The 13,458-nt window shown below is 40.6% G+C and overlaps 1 protein-coding gene and 1 long non-coding RNA gene across 3 annotated transcripts in view; both read left to right on the top strand.

Moving 5' to 3' along the window:
* TSC22D3 (TSC22 domain family member 3) overlaps nucleotides 1-13,023 on the top strand; it is a 73,508-nt gene extending 60,485 nt beyond the window's left edge. The window contains exons 1-3 of one of the 2 annotated variants that reach the window (XM_056538844.1): nucleotides 8,438-8,708; nucleotides 9,670-9,721; nucleotides 11,699-13,021. In XM_056538844.1, coding sequence (XP_056394819.1) covers nucleotides 8,587-8,708; nucleotides 9,670-9,721; nucleotides 11,699-11,944 — 420 coding nt within the window. In that variant the 5' untranslated portion in view covers nucleotides 8,438-8,586 and the 3' untranslated portion in view covers nucleotides 11,945-13,021. Of the gene's footprint in view, nucleotides 1-8,437; nucleotides 8,709-9,669; nucleotides 9,722-11,698 lie in introns of those variants that run through there. The other variant, XM_056538843.1, reaches the window with a different exon arrangement.
* LOC130290779 (uncharacterized) lies at nucleotides 6,187-8,005 on the top strand. The gene is made up of 3 exons (XR_008847694.1): nucleotides 6,187-7,125; nucleotides 7,210-7,525; nucleotides 7,610-8,005. It is a non-coding gene; the product is annotated as an uncharacterized LOC130290779 (long non-coding RNA).
* Nucleotides 13,024-13,458: the final 435 nt, after the last annotated feature.

The following is a 13,458-nucleotide window of genomic DNA, read 5'->3' as shown; positions in this document are numbered from 1 at the left end:
ATGCTGGGAGTTGTAGTTTTGCAACAGCTGGAGGCACCAATGTTTGGAAATACTGCTCTAATGCATTGGGGAAAAATTTGAATGTAGGTAAAAAAGGGATCCAGGTAAAAAACATTTTGAGACAATAACTAGCATTAGGAGATGATACATTGTACAGTATCTGGGTGAGGGTTGCTCATAACCCATTAGTCTTGCTCAGCATAACAACATTATTAGTGTTGCGGGGATTAGATCTCTTATGTTGTCTCTGTCATACCAAGGTGTTTCACAATGAAATTAGGTCAATGAATAATTGCTATAATAAAGAGAACCTACACTGGAAGCCTAGCAAAGAGCAATTTATTGTCAGCTGCATCACTGATGTCTGCCACCAGGTGGCAGACAAGGACAAGCCCGGCTGTCACTTTGCATGGACTAGAAAAACCTAGCAGATATTAGCATTAAAAATCAGCTTGACATTGCGAACATGAAGAACAGTGCGCCAATGTGTATTTATTCTAATGTTTAAGTCAGGTGCAGCTTAACATGCATATTTATTCAGATACACACATACAGATATCCCCCATACACACAGACATACAGTACACACACGGGTACGCACTCATACACAAACATAAATATTTATTCAGACACATACAAACAGATACCCCCCCCCCCTCACACACAGACACACACACAGATATGCACATACTAACACACAGAAACACACACATGCAAACAGACATGCATACACACACATGCACACAGAAACACACATGGACGCACACATGCACACACACAGCCGCATGCACACACATATATATATATATATACGAACAGATATATGCACACAGACACATACAGACACATGCACACATATATACACATATACACATGCACGCACATAAACAAATACAGACACATGCACACACGAATAGATACATGTACACATACAGACACATGGATACACATATACACACATATACACATGCACGCACATAAACACATACAGACACATGCACACATATATACACGAATAGATACATGTACACACACAGACACATGGATACACATATACACACACATGCACGCACATAAACACATACAGACACATGCACACATATATACACGAATAGATACATGTACACACACAGACACATGGATACAAATATACACACACATGCACGCACATAAACAAATACAGACACTTGCACACATATATACACGAATAGATACATGTACACACACAGACACATGGATACACATATACACATGCACGCACATAAACACATACAGACACATGCACACATATATACACGAATAGATACATGTACACACACAGACACATGGATACACATATACACACACATACACATGCACGCACATAAACACATACAGACACATGCACACATATATACACGAATAGATACATGTACACATACAGACACATGGATACACATATACACACACATACACATGCACGCACACAAACACATACAGACACGTGTGGTGGCCCAGTACGGGAGGTGTTACCCTGTACCTTCCACTGCCCTGTCAGGCAGCCTCCTTCAGTGTCCCCAGGGCCCCCTGCATTAGTTTCCCCCATTATAAATATGTTTTACTGTATAAAATGTGTTATCACTATAAGAGTTATACCATGTGATATGTCATGTGATTGTTACCCAGGAGGTACCAGTGACCAGGTGATCCAAAGAGTAACCTATGGGCTCCCTGCTAGTCTCCCCCATATAATCCTGGGTGGAGCTAGCTTCTTGCTCTTTTGCACCAAGTCTTTGCTGAGGTCAGTCGTGCCGAGTGTGTGTGTCCACAGTATGACTGCTCTGTGCCTGAGATCCAGGCAGGAGCAGTCGAGCGGCGATAACACTGATCAATGCCCGGCTATTGCCTGGCAGCGATCTTTGTAGAAGATCAGTGTGTGCAGTGTTATAGCCCCTTATGGGAACTATAACACTGCAAAAAAAAATAATAATAAATAAAATAAAGTGTTAATAAAGATCATTTAACCCATAATAAAAGTCAGAATCACCCCCCTTTTCCCAATAAAAAACAAAACTGTGTAAATAAAAATATGGTATCGCCACGGGCGTAAATGTCCAAACTATAAAAATATGATGTTAATTAATCCGCACGGTCTATGGCGTACACGTAAAAAAATTCCAAAGTCCAAAATAGCATACTTTTGGTCACTTTTTAGACCATAAAAAACGGAATAAAAAGGTGATCAAAAAGTCCAATCAAAACAAAAATGATACCAATAAAAACGTCAGATCACGGTGCAAAAGATGAGCCCTCAAACTTCCCCATATGCTGAAAAATAAAAAAGTTATAGGGGTCAGAAGAGGACATTTTTTAACGTATACATTATCCTGCATGTAGTTAGGATTTTTTCCAGAAGTACGAAAAAATCAAACCTATATAAGTAGGGTATCCTTTTAACCGTGAGGACCTACAGAATAAAGAGAAGGTGTCATTTTTACCGGAAAATGCACTGCATAGAAACGGAAGCCCCCAAAAGTTACAAAATGGCATTTTTCTTCAGTTTTGTCACACAATTCTTTTTTTTTTTTCTGTTTCACCATGGATTTTTGGGTAAAATGACTAATGTCACTGCAAAGTAGAATTGGTGGCGCAAAAAATAAGCCATCATATGGATTTTTTGGTGCAAAATTGAAAGGGTTATGATTTTTAGAAGGTGATGAGGAAAAAATGAAAATGCAAAAACGGAAAATACCCTGCGTCATTAAGGGGTTAATCTACCCTTGGTACATATGGACTCACCCTCCTTATAGTACTGCCAATATGAACAAGCTGTCCTGTTCCCTGTATATGTATCTTCTGCAGTACAAATATACACTATCGATGGAAAATTTCTATGCGCTATTCATATCCATTGTGAAAACTGCTTACAGTGCAAAATAATCTTACTTAATCCCTGGATCTGCATTCTAAAAAAGAGGTCACGTCGGGGGTGACCACACCTAACAGAACAGACTTGAAAACACATTGTATCTGGTTTGGATGGAAGGTTACAGTGAATTTGTGCTGCCGATTGTTTTGGCTATACCATATCTAAGGAGAACATTGTGTTCTTCTCAGCCGCTGTGTAAACAAGACTTTGGAGCGGTTAATGTTGTGGTGATGGCAGGGGGACACCAGCAGGGGGAGCCGGAGATCAGCATAAAATGGAGGGAAACTGCAGACTAATGTCCAGGAACTTAAGTCTCGGGGATGGTGGGGGAAGGGACGGCATGTGTCTCTAGTAATACAGTTCACGAAACCGCTCTGCATGAGGACACTGAATTATGCGCCATGATCTGCTGTATTCTATGTGGGGGAGATTTATCAAAACCTGTGCAGAGGAAAAGTTGCTGAGTTGCCCATAGCAACCAATCAGATCGCTTCTTTCCTTTTGCAGAGGCCTTGTTAAAAATGAAAGCAGCGATCTGATTGGTTGGTATGGGCAACTGGGCAACTTTTCCTCTGCACAGGTTTTGATAAATCTCCCCCTATAACCCCACATAAGAACATCTGGAACATTGTCCTACACCGGAACATCTGGAACATCGTCCTACACCGGGACATCTGGAACAACGTCCTACACCGGAACATCTGGAACTTCGTTCTACACCAGAACATGCAACATCAGCATGTTCACACATTTATCTGTCATGTACATCAGCGTTTCCCAACCAGGGTGCCTCCAGCTGTTGCAAAACGACAACTCCCAGCATGCCCGGACAGCCTTCGGCTGTCCGGGCATGCTGGGAGTTGTAGTTTTGCAACAGCTGGAGGCACCCTGGTTGGGAAACGCTGATGTACATACTCGGCCCACCACACCTCTCTTGCAGAACACCATAATAAGACTTACGTACAGTATATAGGATGCTAGAAAACCTAAGCCATTATTTATTAACTCTTGTGCTTCCTTTTTACAAGGTGCTCAGATACATTGCATTGTTTTGCGACATCCATACTACTACCGTGCACACCTATGGCAGCCTAGATCATACGTATAGGCATACCTTGGACAAGACACCAGACTGTGTTGCAGAATCCGCCATAAAGAAAAAAGGCTGCATTCACACCACGTTTTTGCAATACAGTTCCTGCATCAGGTTTTTGATGAAAAACGGATTCCTCAAAACCTGACTAAACTGTATCAAAAAATGTGTACAAATTTTAACCCATATACGGTTGAAAACTGTATACAGTTTGAAAAATGATGTCAAGTTTTTAACTTTTCACTCCATTTTGAATAAAGTTTCACTTGTCTGATTGAAATTCCAAGAAAAAAAAAACTGTGCAAAGTCAAAAACCATATGGTGAAAACCTGATGGAACTGTACGCACATACAGTTCTGTACGGTTCCCATTGACTCCCATGTTTAAAAAAAAAACGTATACGGTTTAATACAGTTTTTCAACGGGACCAAGAAACGTGGTAGACTACGGTTTTGGGTACGGGTAAAAAACTGGACACAACCGTATGTGAGATGCAAAACGGACTAAGGGTGCTTTCACACCACGTTTTGTACTTACGGTTCCCGAATACGGCTGGGAGGAGCGGGGGGCGGGACTTAATTGCGGCGCCCGCACTCAGCCGTATTTAATGTATGTCTATGAGCCGACCGGAGTGAACGGCAGCCTCCGGTCAGCTGCGTTTTCGGCCGTATGCGGTTTCCCGACTGCAGGCAAAAGCGTGGTCAACCGCGTTTTTGCCTACGGTCGGGAAACCGCATATGAAAACGCAGCTGACCGGAGGCTGCCGTTCACTACGGTCGGCTCATAGACATGCATTAAATACGGTTCCCGAATACGCGGGCGCTGCAATTAAGCCCCACCCCCCTCCTCACAGCCGTATTCGGGAACCGTAAGTACAAAACGTGGTGTGAAAGCACCCTTAGGCCGCATTCACATTTTGTTTTTGCAACACGGGTCCCGAATCCCGTTTCTGCTCAAAAAACGTATGTCTCCAAACCGGACCGAAACGTATGCAACCGTTTATACCTCCTCACGTTTTTAAACCATATAAGGTTTGAAAACGGATGTCCGTTTGCATACGTTTTAATACGTTTTCCTTGAAAAAAAAACGGATACGGTTTTATGTTTGTCAACAATTTAAATAAAGTTCTTCTTTTTATTGAATTTCCAAGAAAAAAATGAAAAACCGTATTGTGCAAACCGGATGTAACTGTACGCACATACGGTTACCATAGAACTCCATTTTAAAATAACCGTATACAGGTTGGATACGGTTTTTGACCCGGACACAAAACCGTAGTAGACTATGGTTTGGTGTACTGTTAAAAACTGTATAAAACCGTAAGTGATGCAAAACGTACACAACCTGATGCTACAGTTGGCATCCGGTTTACAATGAAATGTCTATATATACGATTTGCAATACGGTTCCATACGTTTTTTTCAATGAAACCAGATACGGCAACCTTATTGCAAAAACGAGATGCGAATGCAGCCTAACCGGATGATGATGCGTTTGACATACAGTTTACAATGTTTTTTATTTTTTGTTTTTTTTTTTATTTTATTTTTTATTTCAAATTACAAAATTACAATAATGCATTTCAAAATTCACTTTACACAATATAAATAATGTGTTCCCACATGTTCCTGCAGGACTTGAGCCCTAATATATTGGTATACCTTGCTGGGGGTTTTCCATCTATTGTTAGGACATGCTATTACTTTGGTGGGGGTCCTATGTTTGGGGTCCCCAGTGATCGTAGAATGAAGGGGGTACAGTGTCTTCTTCACTGTTTCCCCTGCCCCAGCCCCCTCCATTGTGCAGGGAACTTCAGTGCAGCCCCATTGAAGTACTGTATATAGGGTGCACAGGTGGCCAGAGAAACTATATCAATGCAGCATCCCCTTAATTCTCAAGATTGATGGGGGTCTCAAAGATTGAATAATGATATATGCCAATCCCTTAAACTATGTCAATAAGTGTATTAGATTCGATTGTACAGTATAGGGGGAACCTCCAAAAAAATGCAATGCTGCATAGTATATGTACTCCTAGTATAGGGTTTCCTAAGAAGTGTCTCTCCAGCTGTTGCACAACTACAACTCGCAGCATGACCGGACAGCCTTTGGCATGCTGGGAGTTATAGTTGTGCAACAGCTGGAGGCACACTGCTTGGAATGCCTACTCTAGTGCATACTGTATATGTGACATTCTTCATACTATATATATTCTTCCTACTTGGCGACTTTTTTCAGCATCTGTAAAAAAAAAAAAAGAGACTATAGCTATAGGTGTGCACTACTCTTGCAGACTTACCGAGACCAATCAACGTCACATGGCGTGAAACGGACTGTCACCTAAACACTTATCTATTGCTCCCAATTAAGTAATGTTCTAATGTTCTGTTTTTGTGCCATGACCATAAACACGATTCAACTTAAAGAAGGCAACATATAGTTTGAAGAAGTCAACAAAATTGCTGCGTAGTTTGCTGCAGATTTGTAATCAGTGAGTAAGGATATCTGCGGCAATAAAATCTGCAGCAAAAGCCGCACGTGTGAACATACCCTAAATTCCTACAAGTTTTCTATTTTCTATGCAAACACATGCTGGTCCCTTCTATAACAGCTACAGTATATTAGATAAAAAAAAGATAAAAAATTCAGTTTATTACTTTGGCCAAAGTGAGGACCTCCAGCTGTTGCAAAACTAATACAGTATATTAGATAAAAAGAAAAAAAATTCAGTTTATCACAGTGGTCTCCAAAGTGTGGACCTCCAGCTGTTGCAAAACTAATACAGTATATTAGATAAAAAGTTCAGTTTATCGCAGTGGTCTCCAAAGTGTGGCCCTCCAGCTGTTTCAAACAGAATACAGTATATTAGATAAAAAGATTAAAAAATTCAGTTTATCGCAGTGGTCTCCAAAGTGTGGACCTCCAGCTGTTGCAAAACTAATACAGTATATTAGATAAAAAGATTTTTAAAAATCAGTTTATCGCAGTGGTCTCCAAAGTGTGGACCTCCAGCTGTTGCAAAACTAATACAGTATATCAGATAAAAAATTCAGTTTATCCCAGTGGTCTCCAAAGTGTGGACCTCCAGCTGTTGCAAAACTAATACAGTGTATTAGATAAAAAGGTAAAAAAAAATTCAGTTTATCGCAGTGGCCTAAGTGTGGACCTCCAGTTGTTGCAAAACTAATACAGTGTATTAGATAAAAAGATTAGACAGTGGTCTCCAAAGTGTGGACCTCCAGCCGTTGCAAATCTAATACAGTATATTAGATAAAAAGATAAAAAATTCAGTTTATCGCAGTGGTCTCCAAAGTGTGGACCTCCAGCTGTTGCAAAACTAATACAGTATATTAGATAAAAAGATTTTTAAAAATCAGTTTATCGCAGTGGTCTCCAAAGTGTGGACCTCCAGCTGTTGCAAAACTAATACAGTATATCAGATAAAAAATTCAGTTTATCCCAGTGGTCTCCAAAGTGTGGACCTCCAGCTGTTGCAAAACTAATACAGTGTATTAGATAAAAAGGTAAAAAAAAATTCAGTTTATCGCAGTGGCCTAAGTGTGGACCTCCAGTTGTTGCAAAACTAATACAGTGTATTAGATAAAAAGATTAGACAGTGGTCTCCAAAGTGTGGACCTCCAGCCGTTGCAAATCTAATACAGTATATTAGATAAAAAGATAAAAAATTCAGTTTATCGCAGTGGTCTCCAAAGTGTGGACCTCCAGCTGTTGCAAAACTAATACAGTATATCAGAGAAAAAATTCAGTTTATCGCAGTGGTCTCCAAAGTGTGGACCTCCAGCTGTTGCAAAACTAATACAGTGTATTAGATAAAAAGGTCAAAAAAATTCAGTTTATCGCAGTGGCCAAAGTATGGACCTCCAGCTGTTGCAAAACTAATACAGTGTATTAGATAAAAAGATTAGACAGTGGTCTCCAAAGTGTGGACCTCCAGCTGTTGCAAAACTAATACAGTATATTAGATAAAAAGATAAAAAATTCAGTTTATCGCAGTGGTCTCCAAAGTGTGGACCTCCAGCTGTTGCAAAACTACAACTCCCAGCATGCCCGGACAGCCGTTGGCTGTCCGGGCATGCTGGAAGTTGTAGTCCTGCAACAGCTGGAGGCCCACACTTTGGAGACCTAGGGTTTATAGTGTGCCTAGGATGCCATACACGACTGCTCCGATCAGTTTGTATCTCATGTGCCACTCCACAAAAACACAAAGCCATGTCCAGAGGAAAAATACTGCAACTTATTTTGCAAATGTGTGTCAATATATTGCACTGAACTGAGGCTGTTTATTAGCTCTGTGGTTTGGAGAAGGATGGGGTGAGGGGGGGATTTACGAAGTCGGCCTATTTTGCATAGAAGGGATGACACCATATGATGTCACCACCCATTGCTATTTAAGGAGGAGCGGCACTGAAATAGCATTCAGTCTGAGCTTGTTGCATCAGCAAAGGAGGCCTGAGCTTGGTGCAGGGCGTCTCATTCATACAGTACAGACTGCTTAAAAAAAAAAAAAAGCGCAGCACGTTGTTTTTTTGGGTGGAAATCCAAAGTGACCTATCATCCTGCAAACATGAGTACGGGAGTGTGTAAATACCCCATGGAGGTGGCCGTGTACGAGCTGCACAATTTCTCCATCTCCTTCTTCTCCTCCCTTCTGGGAGCGGACGTCGTATCCGTAAAACTGGATAACAGGTAAATATTGAGTTGTTTCTGAATATTTAATTTATTTTTTATTTTACGCCATTTCTTTAAAGCTGCGGCGAAAACCCACTGCTGCAGGTGTAACCGTGTCTTGCCGCACGCTGTGTTTCTGGATCCTAGCATGCCCTATGGAACGTTTTATATTTAGGACAATAGTGTCCATAGGATAGATTAATAGGGTATACAATATCTAAAATAAACCATTTATCCTTGAGGATAGGATTTACCGTGTCTAGGATAATTGATCTTTTATGCTTGATCCACGCTTTTATTTTTTATTTTTTTTATTATGCACAAATAATTCAATTTTTATTTATTTTTATACTTTTAAACAATTCATTTTCAAAGTAAAAAATAAATGTAGGAAAAAAAATAGCGACCCGTTTCATGCACACAATATAAAAAAAATACAAAAAAATGTAAACTAATAATAATATAAAAATATATAAATATATATATATTGTGCATAAATGACAAGCACGCTATATTGTCCTACTTGAACGCGTGTCTGGCTATTGGAAGTCGTGCCGCATAGAGTCCTCGCTCCGTTTCTTTATTATGTAACTGCATTCTTCCATAGCTATATTGGGTGACATCCCATCTTGATATTCTGTAGCACAGCAGACATGCCTGAGCTTTGTTGCTGGGAGGGCTGGTCGGTTACAGCAGGATTATCCTGGTTTGGACTGGAATAGCTCAGTTTCCGCCTCCCTTGTTTGTCAGTCTTGCAGGAGGCTATTGCTTTGTCTGCGCTGTCAGTTTAACCCCTCGGGGGACATACGCACGCTGCATAGTCCTGTGCTCTTAGTATGGCTATTGCATAAGAGGTGAACTACTATATAGGTTATATTTACACCGCTTGCCTTAAAAAATTAAATAAAAAAAAAATCATAGTCTTCTTATGCTGTTACATTGACGCTAATGTACGTGTATTTTTTTTTTCTATTTACAGCGCTTCGGGTGCCAGTGTTGTTGCAATAGATAACAAGATTGAGCAAGCCATGGTGAGTATTGCATTTATATCGTATTTTAGATCACGCACCCACATGTCGACCAGCGTTTCCCAACCAGGATGCCTCCAGCTGTTGCAAAACTACAACTCCCAGCATGCCCGGACAGCATTCGGCTGTCCGGGCATGCTGGGAGTTGTAGTTTTGCAACAGCTGGAGGCACCCTGGTTGGGAAACACCGATGTAGACAATAGGAATTGTATTGTACAATGTGCACGTATAGATTATTTTATGATGGGAGTAAAAAAATCCAGTATATGTCCCAGTATAGATTCCATATGATGGATATTTGGTGCATAGGCATTTGCATCAGTTTAACGTGTAGGTGGTGGGGGGGGGGGGGGGGGGGGGAAGACGAATTGCTGCTTGTTGCTGAGCAGATTTCTCGGCTGAGGTTTGTGGGATCTTATTGGCCAGAGAAGGACTGCAGTGTGTAGCAGACTATACCAGGCTGGGAATGTGGGAATCCCATCTTCAGGAAGGAAACTGCAGACGTTCCAACAATAGAGCCTTCTCTGTTCTTACTCCAGCATGACTGACCTACTGTGCGAGGTGCTACAGTAAATACATCAACCTGCTTAGGTTCATTACATTGTCACTTCATCCATGGCCTAATAAATAAAAAATAATATGCATGTGCTTTCAATGACGAGAGTAGAGGAAGCTTCTGCTAGACACCCCTCTTATGGCTACTTATATCCGTAAGAACAAAGAATCATGCCCAATGCTTGTTTCCCCCGACCTCTGCCATCGGGGAGTCATGACACCCCCCATCCAGATTAACAAAGGAATGTCCAGCGCCAAGTGTGGTAAAACGACAGGTACTTTATTGTAGGATCAGCAGACACAAACTTGCAGGAGACAGGAGTCGACACGTTTCGGACTGTTACAGGTCCTTAGTCATGGCATAACGCACAGGATAAAATCCAAACTTGAAATACTTTCTTAGGAACATCACATGTATCATGTATCACACATGTATCACACTTAAAGGGGTACTCCGGTGACATTTTTTTTTTTTTAAATCAACTGGTGCCAGAAAGTTAAACAGATTTGTAAATTACTGCTATTAAAAAATCTTAATCCTTCCTGTACTTATTAGCTGCTGAATACTACAGCGGAAATTCTTTTCTTTTTGAAACACAGAGCTGTCTGCTGACATCACGAGCACAGTGCTCTCTGCTGACATCTCTGTCCATTTTATGAACTGTCCAGAACAGCATATATTTGCTATGGGGATTTCCTATTACCCTGGACACTACCTAAAATGGACAGAGAGAGCTCTGTGTTTCAAACGGAAAAGAATTTCCACTGTAGTATTCAGCAGCTAATAAGTACAGGAAGCATTAAGATTTTTTAATAGAAATAATTTACAAATCTGTAAATTGATTTAAAAAAAAAAAAAAAAAAAAAGTTTTTCACTGGAGTACCCCTTTAATAAAGACATGTGGAAAACATGGAAATGGAACAATGGATGTGTATGAACACTTGAATTCAGGCAGAAAAAACCCACACAAAAAAATGAATGCAATTATACAGCAGCCCTACACAAAGTAATAAAACAAAACAAAAAAAAAAATAAAAAAAATAATTATAAAAAAAATAAAAAATAAAAATTTAAATAAAAATTAGGTGGTTGCATTTTGTGGCTCCCTTGCAAGCCTTTTATGACAATGTAAGGCAGTGTTTGCCTCCAGGTGTTGGTTGCAAAACTACAACTCCCAGCATGCCTGGACAGCCAAAGGCTGTCCAGGCATGCTGGGAGTTGTAGTTTTGCAACATCTGGAGGCACCCTGGTTGGGAAACACTGATGTAAGGGTTAATCTTGTGTGCTGTGCTTGGTTCTTATACTGAGCAGGAGTTGGGTTTTCTTCTATACACTGCTTTACTGTATGTATGGAAGTAAAATATGCTATCTCTTACCACTCGGCATCTCTATTTAAGGTCTATTTTTTTTCCTTTGTCCTCTAGGATTTGGTAAAGAACCATCTCATGTATGCAGTACGGGAAGAGGTGGAAGTCCTGAAGGAGCAGATCAAAGAGCTGGTGGAGAAAAATTCTCAGCTTGAACGGGAGAATTGTCTACTAAAGAATCTGGCCAGCCCGGAACAGATGAAAAAATTTCAATCCCGGCTTCCTTCAGATGAGACGAGGGAGATCCCAAGCCTAGATTTTTTTCATGCAACCCAACCACGCTCAGCCGGATCTGCAGTTTAAGTGGCTCTGTCTATGGAGTGGACAGAGCCACAGAACTTTCCTAATCGTCTCCTCGATAATAAGAGAAAAAAATGAGATTTTTTTCCCCCCTCTTTAAAGTGTCACCTTGGCCTGGAGGGTCGTTGACTAGCCTATACTGGCACCATGAGATGTACCAGGGCTAGAGCAGGCTTCCTCAGCTGTCTTTTCTTCAAGAGAAGAGGGAGAGAAGCCGTTCGTGGACTCTTTAAGAAGAGTGCCAGCAAGACAGAGCTTGTCCGCTATGGAACCTGCCTTTCTTGGTGTCAGGCTTTTAACGCAAAGCCAAGACAATCGCAGAAGCTGCTGAAGAAGTCCACAGTCCGCTTCTGGAAGAGTTCTCTAACCGTGGAGTACAATGTTGGTCAGAGGGACCATCTCTGTTCGGCTTGACCATAAACTCTTCATAAGATGGAAAACAGAGATTGGTGACCTCCAGAATGTAGAGACTGGTGTAGGATATGTTGATCCATTCGGTTGGAGAACAAAGCCGAGCTTGAGATGCACCTAATCACTTTGAAAAGGATATCTGTAGTTAGATGGCACATATTGGCCCTAGTTAGAGCTAGTGGAGATGACTAAAATCCCCACAAATAACAGGGCTGTAAGCATGGGTCTACACATAGTGTTCAGTGTTGGCTAAGCGGTTGCCATAAAGTCTCCTTGAAGGCTTGGAATATGCTACATGTAACATGGACACTGTTGAACTTTTTTTCTTTTCTGTTCTTTTTTTTTTTATATACATTTTTATATGTCTAGACTAGATTTCTCTTACTTTCTTCTTCATTTCCATTTGTCTTCATGCAAAAGCACACTGGCTGACAAAGAGCCTCCTGTAAAGTTCACACGACACTTTAAATCTGGGAAAAGTAAGACGACAGACTTTTTTTTTATATACTGCAATATTAATGACTTCAGAACGAAAAACGTCAAACAATAACCTTATATGGCTCGATGGAATCAGTACTTTCTGCTGTTTAATGTTATTGTAAGAGACTTGCACTGTACATAACTCTATGGATCCTGCAATAAAACCTTTTGATATATACCTATGAGAATCTTTAATTCTTCCAAATATTAATCTTGTTTTATTGCAAGTTGTTTTTTATTTTCCTATTTGAGGTATTGATCAGTGTTTAATTTATAGAATCTAGAAAGAGCAGGCCATACATGTTGGATAGTGAAACTGGTGACCATCTAATTTGTATCTGTGACCCCCGACTCTCCCCCAACACAGACATTGGTGGAAGAGAGGTGTCAGGTTGGGTTCTTTTATTCTCAGGAGTGGCTTACTTCCCCCACTCCCCCTCCACCTGAGTGTTCATACATAGAAAAGATATCTAATAATATTGCTGAAGAAAATACACTTGCACTCACCGGTCTTGTGATTCTTAGTATTCCGGATTATCCGTTGTGCTGGGAGACCTGTAGATCTACAACAGATAATCCGGAATACTAAGAATCACAAGACCGGTGAGTGCAAGTATATTTTATAT

This window comes from Hyla sarda, chromosome 9 (assembly GCF_029499605.1).
Source record: "Hyla sarda isolate aHylSar1 chromosome 9, aHylSar1.hap1, whole genome shotgun sequence".
Classification (NCBI taxonomy): Eukaryota; Metazoa; Chordata; class Amphibia; order Anura; family Hylidae; genus Hyla; species Hyla sarda.
Note: the sequence above shows the minus strand (reverse complement) of the source record. Positions and strands in the feature narration are given on the sequence as shown.